The 17,368-nt window shown below is 40.8% G+C and overlaps 1 protein-coding gene across 1 annotated transcript in view; it reads right to left on the minus strand.

Moving 5' to 3' along the window:
* Positions 1-11,837, minus strand: part of TRAPPC10 (trafficking protein particle complex subunit 10) — a 37,795-nt gene extending 25,958 nt beyond the window's left edge. Inside the window, exons 1-4 of the mRNA XM_014876805.2 lie at positions 11,692-11,837; positions 2,388-2,469; positions 1,584-1,719; positions 299-495 (exon numbers count right to left, since the gene is read on the minus strand). Coding sequence (XP_014732291.1) covers positions 299-495; positions 1,584-1,719; positions 2,388-2,469; positions 11,692-11,770 — 494 coding nt within the window. The 5' untranslated portion in view covers positions 11,771-11,837. The remainder of the gene's footprint in view (positions 1-298; positions 496-1,583; positions 1,720-2,387; positions 2,470-11,691) is intronic.
* Positions 11,838-17,368: the final 5,531 nt, after the last annotated feature.

Below are 17,368 nucleotides of genomic sequence, written 5' to 3' on the forward strand. Positions count from 1 at the left end.
CTGATTATAATCACACTGTTCCCCTTAAACCTCTCTTAGCCAGAAGGAGATACTTGAAATCTATTTGAAACACATTTCAAAGCTGCCACAAACCCAGGAAAATTGAAAATAGAACTTCTCCCTTTATTCTTTGTGCCAGTTTCCTTCAAAGCACAGATCTTACACAGCCACTGGTCTGAATGCTGGACATCAAGGGAAGTCTTTAAATGAGCAAGGAATGTCTTGCATATGGAGCTGAGTTTATAAATCAGCACACTGGTCAAAAGATGAAAATGTTTGCAAGCCCAAGAACGCTCACCTGTCACTTTGCTTGTTACAGAAGTCATTCCTTATTTTATCTACTATAGAGGTTCGGGGAAGGATATTGGTTTTGTTCTTTTTCTTGGCATCACTCTCAACCACCACAATCAGCCAGTCCACTGAGCTGTGAGCTTTGAGAACGTTCTGCCACTTGGTGATGTCATCCTTGACTGTGGTTTTGTACACTTCTGTGTCCTGGGATGAGAAGTGGTGAATCATCAAATCAAACAGACATTCTGAACAATTTCAAAAGGCAAGTTTTGTTCCAAAGGAAGGCAAACAGAAAGACATATCAAATTGAATTAGTGACAGTAGGTTCACTTACTGAAAAAAATCAAATTAGGTAAAGCATAGTAAAATTCTAGAATTTTAATTTAATTCATTTCCAGTATTTTGGTTAACAGCAAATATAGTATTTGGTACATTATCATTCTTTAGATGACAGAAATTAAGACCTTTAAACATCATTTAAGCTCTTTATTTTACACCTTCTGGAGCTTTACAATAAAAACATGTTTGAAAGTACAAATCTGAACTGTTTTATTCTCACATAGCAACAGAAGTGTGATATTTGCACCTTCTGCACTGTTCAATTATCAACCTGTTTGAAAGCTTTTTCATAAAAGTATTTTTCTTAAAAAGCAGAAGCATTGTTTTGAATTATTTTGCTTCTGGGTTGGTGCTACACAGATAAATTCAGATAATTCTTAAGGCTGTTCTGGATACTTTTTGACTAGTCACAGATCAGATGTCACCTGTGTCCTTCAAGTGGATAATTAATTCACAACAGAGGCAAACCAAAAGGCAGTGAACTGGAGATAAATAGGATTAAGACATTCCAAATCTTGCCCAGTTAAATTGGTGACATCCACCAGTACCTGATATACACAGAAGATGGAACTAAAGAAAAAGAAGCCTATCTTTAGATTTCAGCATATCAGCAGATCATAACTGAATTACCCTGACCACATTTCTCTGCTGTGAAGAAAGTGCAGTGTGCCACTGCAGGATCTCTGTAAGATCCCGGGGGTTTTGTGCCAAAGCACTGAAAACAGGTTATTCAAATGCCTGTCCTCTTAGTGTCAAGTAACATTACAAACAGATACTGCTTATGGCAAGAAGTGCTCAAGCTAAGTTTTATTTCCAGCAATGTATCAGGTATGCATGGTTATGCAACCCAGGCTTAATTGTTTTGACTTTCTGCGTGTGCTGTTATTTTCATTTGCTTTTCATGCTTATGTGAACAATTTAACTTTCAAATTTTAGTGCTTCCGAGTACTTACACAACATTCTGTCCAATAAATATGAAGAAAGGGAAAAGTCAAAAGGGCCTTATTCCCCTCTTTGGGTAGTAGCTCCTCTTTAAACTGAACAAAGTTGGATTCCAGGTGAATCATCTTCGGAGCACGGCCATAGGACCTACAGAGTTTAAAAACTGATATTAGTGGACAGAATAGAAAAATGAACATGTGCTGTGGGGAAGAGAAATAAACTGAAATACTCTGGCACTGGAAACCCACAAACTACACACACTGCAGTTTATATTACTAAAATTTGGTATTGCTTGAAATGAGATAAAAGCTCATTTTTGAAGAAAAGGAACTAGAAGCCCTTCAGCTTTCAGTAAAAGATTTTCTGTATCTCTAAGACAAGAAAATACCAAATAAAAGAATTCGTCAAATATTTTTTCCAATCATAAGACAGTGCCATACCAAACTTTCTGAAGGGAAGTACATCTAATTCCATGTGAATTCTACCTATATTCTCTTTGAGAAGAAAGTATATCACTTTCAGAACACAGCTGCCAAAGTACATCAAAGCACACCAAGACAAACCCACAAACCACAACATCAAGAAGAGAAACACAGCATTACTATCATTTTTCTTTAGGCCAAGTTGAAGGGTTAAAGAGATCATCCTGAAGTGCACAGCATTCACTTTGATTATCCAATTTCTCCAATTTCTTTGAGTCAGTTGTTCTGTTCAAATCAATTTATGGTAAGAGCTCCTCAGAACACAACAAATACACATTTACCCAGTCAAAACCAGACACTGAAACAGAATCACAGAATAAAATGTAAGTTTACCTTCTCCATTCCATGGGTTCTCTAGGAAGCTGCTGAGAAAGTGTAGGATACAAGGAAGTAAATAAAGTCTGATCTCCAGCACCTAAAAGTGAAAGGCATTTATATATTAGCATGTGCAAATTATAGAATATATATTAACGTGCTATTCTACTAATGGTCTGCTCTTATTAAGAACATTTAATTTTGTCTGCTATGTGGAAATTGAAGTCCAGCACTGAACTAGATTTTTTTAAATGACTCTCAAGACCTAATACAACACTTTTAAGCAGGCATTTAATACATACACAGTTACAAACTTCCTATTAAGATTTTCCACAGAGCTACATAATTCATATACCAAAGAGAGTATCATAAAGCTGGTTCAACTCCAAAAAAAAAAAAAAATAAGCAACTCCTTAACTGGAGTCATTGGTTAAAAAAAACATATACTCCAGACTTCTAAAAGAGGAAGACTGAGTAGAGAGAGGTTCCCATCCTTCTGTAGCTGGGCCTACGCTGACAAAATTTGGTTTAGCACATGTTCCATGTTTTACTGGATCTGATTCCTCTCTCCTCATTTTCTGAGGCTGTTGTTAATACAAAATACCTCCCTGTCTACCACACTGAAGTCTTCAGAAACATGAGGTCTGTTAAAACAGTGCAGGTCGCAAACAACTACATTAAATACACCACCACTGCAGGAGCTACCTCTATATAAGTCAGGACAAAATGTAATGTCTACCACAAGAAGAAAAATATATTACCAGTAACCTTTCAACAACAATTCTTAAATTCTCTTAGGTACAGGGAGGATATGACAAGGACAAGACATTACAATTTTAAATGCCTTATAGGCAATTTTGCTATTTCCTGGTGGTTTTCCTTTTCACAATCATTCTGCACACCAGAAGAGGAAGATCTTCTGACCTTCCTGTAGAAGTGGAAGCTGCAGTTGAAGAAGTACCTGACATTCTTTCTTCTCCCTCCCACCCCTCAATCTCACATACACACAAAGCCAGGCATTGCCTCCACCTTTAGCATTCTTCAGTTCATCTTAGAAATCCTTTTCTAGTCCATTCTCCTTCCCTCCATTTTCTCATATATATTTTTATTCTCACATATAGTATTTTGATTACCAGCACTAACACAATTCTATCACCACACAATAAAGTGTATTAAAAAATTAAAGTTTAAAAGTCTGATTAAGTGCAACACAAACAAAAATAGTTCTTCTGATGCCTCACCATATTAGCTATTATTCAACAATGCAATTTTATCAAATAACTAAAACACTAAACATAAACAATTAGTACTTTAGCTCTGTTTCTCCAGGAAAGTACTTCATGCTTGATCCTTCACCTTCATCCCGACTGAATTAAGTGTACCATACCAAATGCTATTTAAGACCACAAACAAATGCCCTGAATGAATACTGAAACAAGCGTTAGTCATATTGTTAATGCTGGTTTATACCAAGTTACACCTCTGTGAGCCAAGCCCAGAACACTCTATTGATTTGCAACTCATTACTGCCCACAGAGAGTGAAACATGGCTTAGTGACTTAGCAGCAGCAGCACGATGACCACATCAAAATGAGAGTCTGTGAGCTTGAAGTCCGTTGGAAAGCCACATATTTTATCTCCGAAGCAGAGCAAAGTATTTTTTCTACACTGCACCTAAAAGTTAAATGTATGCCACAAAAATATTCCAGAATTCAACATCTTAAGTAAAAAAGACTACTACTGAATACAGAGGAACTAAAGGATAATGTGTAAGCACCCTGCTATTCCAGACAGCCACATCACAACACCAGCTTAAAACAGGTATATTAATTTTAAACCAGTCAGCTTTTCCTCCTGCATTGGTTTTGAGGGCATATCAAATACACATAAGAACGTGTTTTATGATCAAGGAAACGCAGCCCTCTAGGATTAGAAGAAAAGTGAGAAGAGACCTGCAATGTGAAATACACTGGCTGTCTTTGAACACAGACCAAAGCTGCTACCACGTATTTCCAACACCCAAAGGGCTGCAACATTTCATGTTCTGCTCAACTGGACCCTGGACCTACTGTAATCAGCACGTGTGAGCTGATCAAGCCAAGAACACTAAAAGTGAAGCTACCAGCAGGCAACACCAGCACAGCACTGACACGGGACCAACACTGAGAGCAGTAAGTACAGCAAGGAATGGTAAGGGCTGTCAAGACTGCAAGATGCACAATAAATTGTGAACTGGATGCTGCTGGGCTGCAGGGAGGGAGGGGAGCACCTCACAGCAAGTAGACAAGAGCACGACCTGCACAAATAACAGAACAGAAAGTCCCAGCAGATCACTATTTCTGGAGTGGTGTTGAGCAAGATTCCTACGATTCAAGAGACCTCAAGCACGGCAGAAGTCTGATTTTCTTCTCTATATATATTCCTCTGATGCCTCAGTAGTTGGGATATCTATGATCTACTTTCCAAAATATTTAAAAAGGAAAAATAAAGAAGAAATAACAGAGAAAATACAAACAACACCACTACAGGAATTTTTGTCTGTATCTAACTGAATTCTATGAATTCAGAATGAAACATTCCAAAATCCCAAGTAGCCCTGGAATTCAAACTTAGAGCAAACCCAAAAACTCTGCACAAATCTCTAAGAATTGCTTCAAAGATTTTTTTGTGGAATTTTTTGTCATTTTTTTGCGAGTTGGTGAGGAGCTTGTTTAAAAAAAAAAAACAAAACAAAAAAAAATAAAGTTGATGACTCAACCGTATCACAGCAAATTCATTTCAGTGGATTGGTCTCAGCACTAAGACCCAACCCAAACCATTCTGTGGCTGTCAGTACCATTCTGTGGCTGTCAGTAATGGGGCCAGAATGTAAATGATTATCAGACACAACTGAAAAGGCCAAGGAAGGATGTGCATATATGGGAAGGAAAAGTAATTCTGGAACCCTATCATAATTAAAATCAAGAAGCCTTCTAGAGAAGGGTTTTTATCTTCCAGAACCAACAGGCAAATAAGACCAAAATATCCCATAGAGATGATAACTAGGGAGTAACATTACAGTCTGATAACCTCTTGGAGCACCTACCTCAGCTTTTAAACCATGCTAAAGAATGGTTTAAACCATGTATGTCTAAATTAATCTATTCCCTATCTGGATGTCAACAGAAACCCCATAAATACAGAAAACACAGCAACTCTTTTAGTGATACCACACCAAGTACAGGGTGCTTCTGTACATGAAGTGGTAACACACAACAACTGAAAGCAGTAATGTTCAAGTGATATAGTAAAAAAAAATGCCCCAGGAGAAAGAGAAGAACAAAGCACCTGTTTCCTTTCTTTCCACATGACAAAGTTCAAAAGGTAGGGCCTTTGGCACTTATCTAAACACTTCAAGTGCTGTGGGTGGAGAATGGATCGAGAGCAGCCCTGAGGAGAAGGAACTGGGGGTGTTGGTTGAGGAGGAGCTCAGCACGGCCAGGCCATGTGCACGGACAGCCCAGAAAGCCAAAAGTGTCCTGGGCTGCATCCAAAACACCGTGGGCAGCAGGGGAGGGGGGATTCTACCCCTGTGCCCTGCTCAGGTGAGACCCCACCTGCAGAGCTGCCTCCAGCCCTGGGGTCCCCAACATGAGAACGACATAAACCAGCTGGAATGGGACCAGAAGAGGGACACGAAGGTGCTCAGTGTGCTGGGGCACCTCTGCTACGGACAGAGGCTGAGAGCTGGGATTGTTCAGCCTGGAGAAGAGACCTTAGAGCCCCTTCCAGTACCTAAAGGAGCTCCAAGAGAGCTGGAGAGGGGCTTTGTGCAGGGAAATGTAGTGACAGGGCAAGGGGAAGTGGCCTTAAGCTGAAAGAAGGCAGATTTATATATCAGGAAAAAATTCTTCCCTGTGGGGATGGTGGGGCCCTGGCACAGGTTGCCCAGAGCAGCTGTGGCTGCCCCTTCCCTGGAAGTGTCCAAGGCCAGGCTGGATCAGGCTTGGAGCAGCCTGGGAGAGTGGAAGATGTCCCTGTCCATGGCAGGGCTTTGGAACTGGATGATCTTTAAATTCTTTTCCAATCCCGAGAGTTCTGTGATTCTTTTTTCCCTTTCTTCCTGACATTCTGGTAGATCAAATCAGTGCAGCCTTCCTCCCTTCCCTCTTCCCCTATCTAGGACATTTGTTCTACTCTAAATTTGTACAGGAACAATGAATACCAGAATGACCACCTAACTATGAGTTCCAAAGGGAACATGTACTTTTTGTAGCAGCTGTCTAATAAATACCAAAGAACAACCAAAAAATATTGACATTCTTTAGGTTCATGCCAGCCTAAAAGCACCAAAATTCCCAATAATCTATATTTTTCGTAACAGTTTCCAAACTTCTTAGATGCTTAGAGGCTTTGTCACTATATTATCTAAATATATCACAGTGATTTTTTTTTCCTCTAGAGGAAATTATCCTAACCTACTAACTACACAGGCAGTTTAAAACAAAAACTCCTGAGGTCAGATGACTAAAGAAGACAAATATTTTCCTTTGATACCAATGACAAGCCCAGTCAACTAAGATAAAAGGCTTTGAATACCTTTAAAAGAATACAGGGCCAAGACTACACTGGTGTAGTTTTGTTTGGATTTTATTCTCAAGTATCACTCACAGCTAACCTTTCTGACCCTGCTTATTTTTCCATCAGTAAAAATTTCTACTATGAATCTTTTTTCTTAAATCACTATCCTGTAAGAAGTGGATCTACCTGAAGTTTTGGTGAGGTTTTTATAGTTATATCTTTTAAAGGTCCTCCTCTATCCGAACTCAAATTCATATTCAAAAGACGTCTAAAATCCAAAACACAACACAGCTAAATTGCTATATAAAAACCGTACCTAATTTATTAGAAGAAAATCCTTTCAGCAAAACTTTACTACTGCACTTCTAAATCTGTAAAACAGGTTAAAACTAACAAGTATATGCCACTTTTTTCATGACATATGTAATCAAATATTTAAGCACAGAATAATGTATCAACTACGCAACAGTGATGACTTACAATGCAGGCAGGAGTTCTGGTTGAGAAGAGGGAAAATGCATTTATAGGATATAGTTGTTAAATGGTCTCACTAGCAGCAAATCATTCTAATCACTTGGGCTACATCCCGCTTCTTGCTGGCATATTTTTTTATAATATCTATCTACTAGTAACAGAATAACTTTTGAATCAAGCTCCCCTAGTCCCAGAACAATATTCTTAACTGCAAGTATTTCTTTTCACTACAAAAAGATGCAAAATTCTTCACTTTCCCAACCCTTACTTTTATTAGCCTTTCTGTTCCTGCAGTAGATAATTGCAAACATTTTCTATTCTTTTATTCTTTCTATTTTCTATTCTTTCTATTCTAAGCTTTTGCTGATGGTTCTTCTTTTGCTGTATCACAGCACATTCTGAACAAGGACCAGATAAAAATTCTGCATGCCATTCTCTTCAAAGATTATATATAAAGTCCATTGTGCTAAGAGGGATTATTGACAGTGAGAGCAAACATGCAAACATACAATATAAACAGACAGTAGACAATATCCACAACTGCATGAAGACAATTACTAAAGAACAGCTTGTCAGGAAAGCTCTGAAAAACCTATTAATTACTTAATTTAGCAGAATTGTCTTTAGTCTTCAGCCTTCTCTTCATATTAATAGGGCTAATAATTTAAGTGCAAATCAGCTACATAAGGATGAGTTCTTTGGCTGATATATATGTGCAACAACAATATATTGAAGCCCCAGAGACTTCCTCAAAGTTTCAAATAGGATTCTTGAGAAAGAAACAACAATGGGTTTCCTAGGAAAGCAATCTACACTGGCTTAGAGATTTTGTAAAGTCAACATTGTCCAGAAACTACTCAAGTTCAAGATGTTCGATGCAAACACTCAACTTGCCTCTGCAGAAAAACCAAAAAAATTAATGATGCTAAAAATAATCCTTCTACAGCAGTGAGAAAGCTGTAAGATGACTCAAAACACTTTGTAAGTTTACCAGGTCTGGCAGCAACGAGATAAATTGCTACAAACTTGAGTTGAGAGTTCACAAAGTGCCAGAGAGAGCAGAACCACAGCTGGACAGTGAAAATCCCCAGTGGCTTTGCAATCTAGTAAGACTGACAGTGTAAAAAATATGGCTCAAATTAATTTGGAATTGAGTCATCATGGCACTCAGTCCTACCTGACAAGAGTGATTCAACACTCAAGGGTGCTGCCATACTGAGAAAAGAGAAAACACATTAAAGAACAGCAGCTTTCTGTGAATATACTACTTTTCCCACACTTGGAAAATATGGTTGCCTGCATGCCCAGAGAAAAAGTCTCCAGAAGTTTGTCATGCCTTCCCGAATTCTATGAATTTAAAACTTTCAGTTAAAACTACAGGTGCTTCCAGTGATGCAAAGACAATAAAAAACAAGGCTAATTCACCTATGCACAGCTTCTGATGGCAAAATAATCAAGTTACTGCACTAACATCAAAAAAGTACTGATAAAAACTGCATTTGCAACTGGCATCAGATGTCCAAGACAGGTGGAACCTGCCATTTTTTCCATAGGCCTAAGCCTGTACAAAGAGTGCTGAATTCAAGGTTATGCCAATATAGCAAATAACTACTGTTACAATAGAGACTAAGTCATAAATTTGAAAGCATAACTCTCTTTACCAAAGAAGCATTCCTTTCAGAGCACTGTCAAATTTATTTCAGGTAGGTAAAAACATTTGTTTACAAAACAACTCTGGTATGCACAGTGTTGAAAAGAAGTTTCACTAAGAACAAAACTCCCTCTTCAGTTCTCTCTTATTAAGAACAAACCCTAAGAGTTAGCAGGAGTTATTTCATGATACAGGATTTTACCTGACAGAGATTAATCTAAATCTTGTAGCAAAAGCAAATACTTATGCTCTGAAAAGCGCTCTCACTTAACCTTTACTCTTGCTTCATATAATCAGAACCCAGCCATCCCCTCACAGATCTCTTTATCCCCAACCTGCACCTCCTGGGTGGGACACTTATCCCAGACAACTCCAACTGCCTGAAACTGGAACCACAGACAAAAGATAAACTGTGTTTGTTGAGCAGTTTCCAACACCATGGCTTTCAATGTGTTTTGCAACAAACCAACACCAAGTCAATTCTTTCCCTGGAAGGCCAAGCCTCAGCTCTCTGTAAATCTCTGGCAATATAATGCTTAGAGGAGCTTTCCTTCAAGTAAGTCATTATTGGTGAATGCACTTATTTGAAATACTACAGTCTCTAAGTACTCCATTTCTCTGAACAGAGAGGAAAGGAAACTAAAGCAGTTACAGTAAAATGCATTCCCCATTGAAAGCAAATGTTTTGGTTTAAAAAGTAGCAAGTCATCCTTACTACATTCACCAGAGAGGTAATCTCTGAGCATTTTTGCTGAATTAACTTTAACTCCTGAATTAGGCTGTCTCAGACCAAGCCACTCTAGCCCATACCAGTAAAGATACTACTGCTGTGCTTGTCCAGAGCACTAGAAATTATTCCCTTGGTCCAGGTGTGAGGCATAAAAATGACACGTAACGCCCACCTCTCATCTCATTTGTAAGTCTGCTGCTACCATACTGGATGGGCATAAGAACAAAACATTTTACAACCATAATGTATGCTCACTCACCACACAAAATTAATATTGCTTTCAATATCAGATAACTGGGCTTGATTGAAATCTGGTTAAATTCCGTGTTTGGAATTTTGAAAATTTCCTTGTGCAAAGAGATCAGAGTTCTTTTCAGCGCCTTCTAACAAAAAACCCAAGGTTTTACTCTGAGGTAAAACTTTGTGTACTTCAACAGACTAAAATGTTGCTTTTCAAATAAGACTGACCTGCACCACCAAGTCCCCCTGCCACACACATGGAGATTCTCCAATTCTGAATATACATAAAGCCAGAAAATCTAAAAAGCAAGTCTCCACAGCCTGAACAGTAGCATTAACACCAGCAAACTATATCCTACAGATGTTTCTGATATGCACATTTTTCTGACTTTAAAGTGAAACGGATTTCAAAATTCTTGAAATAGGTGAGTAGAGAAGATTCAGTATAGATCCTGTTCACTTCAGCTCATGAACTGCATTCAAAAACAGGAAAAAAAGTTTAAGACAGAAAAAAAAGAACATTTATAAAACAGTCTAGAGAAAATATATACACACAGAGTTCCACAGTTGCACAGCTACAAGGTTACAGTTGGATACTTTTTCTAAGTAAGGTCTAAGACATTAATCACCAATAAATGCTTACTCCATAAAAAGACAACACAGAACTGTGAAACAAGTTTCTATTTCACAGGCATATAAAGCATTCCCAGTGTTCTAGTGATAATGTGCAAATATGTATTTTGTTACATCATCAGTAGAGATCCTCCTGACTGAGACCAGCCACTGGCTACCTTTTGTTAAAAAAGAAAAAGCAGAATTCTCTACGCTGAGCTCATTCACTTTACCTTTTTATTAACAGCATTTTGGATGTAGTTAGAATAAAGAAACTATTCCAGTTAGAAGGAACCTACCAGGATCATCTGGTCTAACTGCATGACCACTTCAGGGCTGACCAAAAGTTGCAGCACGTTAAGGGCACTGTCCTTAACAACTCTTAGACACTGACAGACTTGGGACAGACTTAGACACCTCTCCAAGGAGCCTCTTCCAGTGCTTGACCCCTCTCCCGTTAAAGAAATGCCTCCTAATGCCCAGCCTAATCCACGTGCTTGTTTTAAGTGAACTTTGAGTGCACCCCTCCATACCTGTAAGAGTTGGGGGGCTCACGTTTTACATCAAGACCACCTGCCTGTCCCTGATACCTGAAAGAACTAATTCACTGCTGGAAGCACGAGATCCCGTTTGGTTTAACTAGACTGTCTCAGGGATGGAACCAAAGCACAGCAGTTAAATTATAATGTCAGTGGGAAGGCATCAGTGGGATCGCCGCAGAGGAAGCCTCCTCGCAACTTCTCTCAGCACCAGCAAAGCCACACAAAGCTCGCTGGCAGGAAGTTTGGGGTTCACTATTTATTCTCATATTTCACCCTCTCCTGAATACCTCTGAGCACCTCGGTTTGTTATTTACTACAGAAACAACCCCAAGTTTGCCCACTGACATTAGAAAGGGGGGGGAAGCAGCGAAGAGGCAAACCCCGCCATCAGATCCCCTTTGCAGGCGCTCTGTTTTGCGGGAGCCCCCCAAAAGCAGCCAACCCCTCCCGCCTCCCCCCGGGCCCTCAGGGGGCACCGGCCGGACCCCGGTCCCGGCAGCAGCGGACACTCACAGGTCACGATGGGCTTGTTCTCCATGGTGTAGATCACGGGGGGCTTCTCCCTGCCCTCCTCCTCCTCGGCGGGGTCCATGAGCGGGCGGGGTCGTCAGCCCCGGCTCCCCCGCCCGCCCGGCGCCATGGAAACACCGCCGGGGGGCTGGGACGGGCCGGGCCGGGCCGGGCCGGACCGGGGGTGGTGCTGCCGCCGCCTCCCCCCCCCCCGCCTCCCCCCACCCCCTTCCCCGCGTCCCCGCAGCGCCGCTCCGGAGGGGAAGGCGGGCGGGAGAGGCTCATCCGCTTCCTGGATCACCGGGCAGGCATTACCGCTTCCGGGGAGCGCCGCCGCCGGGGAACCCGGAAAACGGGGAATGCGGCCGGGAAGGCAGGAAGGGAGGAAGGGGAAGCGCGGCCCGGGTGCGGGGCGGGGGTCCCGGCCTGCGGCCCCCGGCAGCCGCGGGGACCCGGGGCGGGGCTGCCCCTGAGGGAGGGCCTGAGGGTCAGAGCCTCCCGGGCCGCCCTGAGCGGTGACAGCCGGCACGAACGGGGGAGGCACGGAATGGTCGGGGCTGGAGGGAGCTCTGGAGATCGCTCAGTCCATCCCCCTGCCCAGGCAAGGTCACCCAGACACAGGAATACGTCCAGGGGGCTTTGGAATGTCTCCAGACAGGGAGACTCCACACCCTGCCTGGACAGCTGTTCCAGAGCTCTGCCAGCCTCAGAGGAAAGAAGTTCCTCCTTGTATAGGGGTGAAACGTCTCGTGTTTTACTTTATGTCCATTGCTCCTTGTCTGTCGCTGGACACCACTGAAGAGTCTGGCACCATCCTCTTGGCGCTCTCCTGGGAGATATTTATATGGATGGATGAGATCCTTTCTCAGCCTTCTCTAGACTAAACAAGCCCAGCTCCCGCAGGCTCTCCTCATAAAAGAGATGCTCTTTATTAAAATGAATCTGATTTAAATTCGTTGCAGGACATCTGTGAGGCTTTGGTGGACTTCGTGGGCAGCTGCCCGATGTGTCATTCCCGTGGCTGTTCCCGGCTAGTTCAGTGGGAGTAAGTGCATTAGGGATCATATTTTCCACCGGCTTCAAATATATAAGTGAATGCGGCCCTTGAAGTTTAATGGTTTATAATGAAGGGTTTTAAACGCATAGAGATAATAACACCCCATTACACTTCTGTTGTTAATTAGTGGTACTAGATTCATAAAATTGACCCGCGCTTTACTTTAGACTGAGATGCTGTTCCTTTCTTTTAAGTAAAATTACTGTTCACCTTGGTCATCTGCAGTTTCTTCAGGATCAAGAATCCTAAACTTAGAGGGTTTTCACTGACTGTCTCAAATAAAAGTAAGATCTGTAAGAGCATATTGAAAGTAGCCACCGTAAGGGGTAAAAAATGGAAAACACTGCATTTATGTGTAAAACCAAATGTAACCTCAGGTAGGACTATAAGTAATCTGTGAATTAATCATAACTCTTTATTGCAGAGTGACATTGTGCTCAGGTGATTTGGGTGTTCAAATATTTACAGAAGTCAATTTGTTCAGAATATTCTTTCAGTAGAACCTTAACCCTTTTTTTTCTGGACTTAAAATGTTAATTCAAAAATAATTACAGCATCCTTGTAATATATTTCATCCCTTAATACTGCTGAATACTCCCAGTTTTATTTCTGCCATTTTACTGTGGGGATTATTGGTTGTTTCCTATTTGAACATTTTACCAACATCTGCACAGATGCACATCTGCTTTCAGCTTGGTTGTAAAAAAGTTTGTTTCCTTGGCACAGTCAGACTTTAAGAATATAGCACAATAAAATGTGTTACCTGATTTTCAGGTTTAGGTGAGCAGCAGGACATGAACACTTTTTAGGTCTGTGAGAGTCAAGACACATCATGGTACAATTTTATGTTAAAAATGTCAGCACTTGAACAGTGTTTTATAGAATAACTGATGACTGTGTGGCAAAAATTATTTACTGAAACAGAAAAGAAAAAACGCTCTTTATGCACTTATAAAAAATTAGAAATTCCTCCCAATAAGCTCCAAAGTAATTAATTTTGTGCATCTGTCAAATGGTCCTGAACAGCACAGGTAGGGAGACAGGTAAACTCAAGTCAAATTAATTTGTCCCCTTTTCTCAGAGATTAGAGCTAATGCAAATAAATTAATTGGGATTTACATTTTAATCGCTATAAATTTGATAAAGAATTCAATTTCCTCTCTAGTTTTTATGTTGCAATATAGTTGTTTCTATTAAGAACAAGCATAAAAAAAACCCAAAAACAACCAACCAAAAGAAAACCCATCCTAGCCCTGCTTGCTGGTTTTGATGGCAAGTGAAGCAAGTACATCTCCATTTGTGTTTTTTTCCTAAACTATCTTCTCCCAAAAAACAAGACAGACATTATTATAGGCAAGAAGACGAGAGAAAACAACTTTTCGTTGTGTCTCAGGTGTTTAATTGACGAAAATACTTGAAAGTCAGTTTGACAGGGAAGTGAGATCGACTCAAATGGGAAAAGTAGATCTTTTCTAGCAAACTGCACAGAGAAAAAATCGAGCATTTGGAAACTGAGACTTTGACAGTGTTGTGCTTTTACCTGGCATTTTGAAATGAATGGATGAAATTTTCCTTCTGGGGAGAATGTGGGAAATGGAAAAAGGAACCACTTGAAGGGCAACTGGAATTTTGCTTTTCCTCTTGCTTTTACACCAAAATACTCTCTGTCTCTACTAGAAATCAGTACTTGTCTTAAGTGAATATTAATTTTGTATCCACAAAACATAATCATTACAGGCACCAGGCCACTCTGGTGCTGCAGTTCACTCCAATTTTTCAACCTCACATGCATGGCAAGATAAAATTTATTCTTGCCTCCCAATCAGTCTCTAGCCAAGCAAATTCTCTTTATCGTTTCAGATTGCTGGGTATCAGGTGCCTGAAACTTTTCTGTTGCCACATTAGCAGGGCAGAATTATGCATGCACTTTGAATGAGGAGTCAGTAAGAGAAGAGGAGGTGAATTTGAGGTAGTTCATGGCCATGCAGAGCCTGTATAAATGCTTTTACATATCAGCATTATCATTTCTATTCCAGCCACAGGCTTAGTGCCCAAGTAGGTCACCTCTGGGACGGAGCTTGACTTTGAGGCACAGTATAAAGGAGCAGATTAATCTAGGAGGCATCTGTATGACTGGATGGAAAGACTGCATGTATATTATTAAACCAGAAAGAGTTTTCCTGGTTTCCAAGTCTGTGCATATTATTTTCCTGTGGATTTCAGGTTGGTGTGGACAGAGGGGCACAGCAGCCTTTCTTTTGATCCCTACTCCACAGCCTGGCTTCTGCACAGAGCAGAGGTGTGCTGATGGAGCAGGGCCATAGCGCACACCATCAACACTCTGGGGTGGGAGTTTACAGGAACAGGGTTCTAGCAGGAAAAACAACCTCAGAAAAGCAGACTCTCTCCCAAAACGACGCACATAAACTCATTATATTTCCACACCCACATCACACTCACTTGATTTAACTGCACTTCATTAACTGTCTCATTAGCAGGAGCTGGTGTCTCTTCTTCCAACTTTAATTTTGACTGTGCAGCCTTGTCATTTCTCCCTCAGTTCACAGCTTCTCTCTGCAACAGGATTTGTAAGTTACCATACAGAATTCAAAATTTTCTCCTGTCAAAATTTTGCGCAGTTGTTCTTCTCTGATGTTTCTTCTTATTGATGACTTAGAGATTTATGCACCCAAGAGCCACTGCCACCAAGCAGTCCCAGCAGTACTACCTGGCTGAGTTTGGGTTAGGCTAGCTTCATGGGCAGTTTCTGTGGTTTTTGGGAATTTTCCCTCCTCCTAGAGGAGGAATGAAGTCTGACTTGAAAGGTGGGAATTGTTTCAGAGGAAGAAACTGGTTTCAGAGGTGCTGTTTGTGTATATTGCGTGGTGGTTAGTGTAAACCAAGGGTTAAATTTCTCATTGTCCTGTTCTGTCATATTTTATATGCACAACCCAGTGGCACACGTGTCAGGCAAACAGAGGAAGTCAGCATATCCCACACCTTTTTCTGCTCCTGGATTTCCATTTCCTTCTTTTTTTCCTTGCTCCTCTTCTGTTACTGGTTTGTTTAAATGATGTGCTCCGCAAGGCAGGAGAAGAAATTTCATTGAAAAAAAAAAATTGGCACTTTTAACTTGATCAAAATAAAATATAGTTGTACCCTTAAGAACCATATCACAGAGATTAATGAGCTCAGTAACTGCAAGAGAATCAGCAGTGGTTTTCTGAGGAGCTGGATCCTGTGTCTCAGGTCTCCCAAAGAGCAAGAAGGTTAATTAAATCCTGGCTCTTTGTTATAACATTAAATCCTAAAATATGATGTCAGTCTTCAGTTCTCTATTGGGACAACTCTTGGTGAAATTCTCTCAAATATTTAAGCAGCAGGAAATTGAAAGGAAAGCACTTAAAATGTATCCCTAATTGCCCTATGTTTTGATGTAATGTCCATTACAAGGGAAAATCCACATTTGAAAATGTTCCTACTGAGTTTGAAAATTATGACAACCATCCTATTTTGGGGAGGCAGAGAAAAAGATAAACAGAAAGAATGGTGTTGATGAAAGGAAATGATCACTAGCAGGCAAGGGTTTGATAGGAGGAAAGTAAAATTCTTATGCCAGGTCTCAGTCAGGATGAAGATAAAACCAGCAGTGTCTACAGGACAATTTGATTCCCCCTCTCCAGTGTTATCAGACTGTAAGATAACCAGGGCCCAGGGGTATCATGGTAGATCCCAGAATCCTGGGATTTGCTAGCAATAACAGTGATGAATTTCCTGTATCCTCTCATTCATACAAAATCCAACTAAAGATTTGCCATGAAAAGTTTTATCTTTATATTCGCCATATCTGACCATACTCTAACATTTCTGCTGGAAGTAGTGGGTTGAGCCTGGCCAGCAGCCACACAAACACTCCCATCACCAACAGGACAGGGGGAGAAAAGAAGGAAAACAGAAGTGGGAATGTATATGAGTTGAGATAAAAACAGTTCATTAAGTGAAGGAAAGAGACAGAAATGAAGCAAAGGAAATCACTCACCAGCTCCCACATGCAGACCAGCCATTCTCCAAGCAGAAGCCACCTTGGAAGACAGAAATCTCCCTTTCTCTGTCCCAGATTTTACTGGTGACCATGACCTTATGGCATTGTATTGTTTGTAAGGAAAAGCCCTTTGGCCAGTTGGGGTCAGCTGGCCCAGCAAAGTCCCCTCACAATCTCTTGCCTATCCCAGCCTACTTGCTGGAGGAGAAGTGTCCAGTTCTGCTTGTTTTCACAATAATCCCATTTAACAGATTGGGTTGGTTTCCCTGAGATGACTTAGTGTAGGATTATACCAGAGATGTTTATGAAATAATATCCAGACTTCAACATATTGTCACCACTACTTAAAACTGAGCCTGTAGATGGACAGTCCTGGGTGCCATGGTAGGAAAGATCTTATACATTTGCTTTTTTTACTAAAGATTTAAGTTCTGTCTGACCTGAAAAGGATTGCAGAAGAGAAACTTTATGGAGAAAATGAATATTTGAATGTTCAACAGTGGCAAGGTTTGGAATGAAAAACTGAAGGAATTTCTAGAGAAAGCCTCTCTTTTCAGGCTGAGCATCAACTTTCAGCTCTG

Source organism: Sturnus vulgaris, chromosome 2, assembly GCF_052056855.1.
Source record: "Sturnus vulgaris isolate bStuVul1 chromosome 2, bStuVul1.hap1, whole genome shotgun sequence".
Lineage (NCBI taxonomy): Eukaryota > Metazoa > Chordata > Aves > Passeriformes > Sturnidae > Sturnus > Sturnus vulgaris.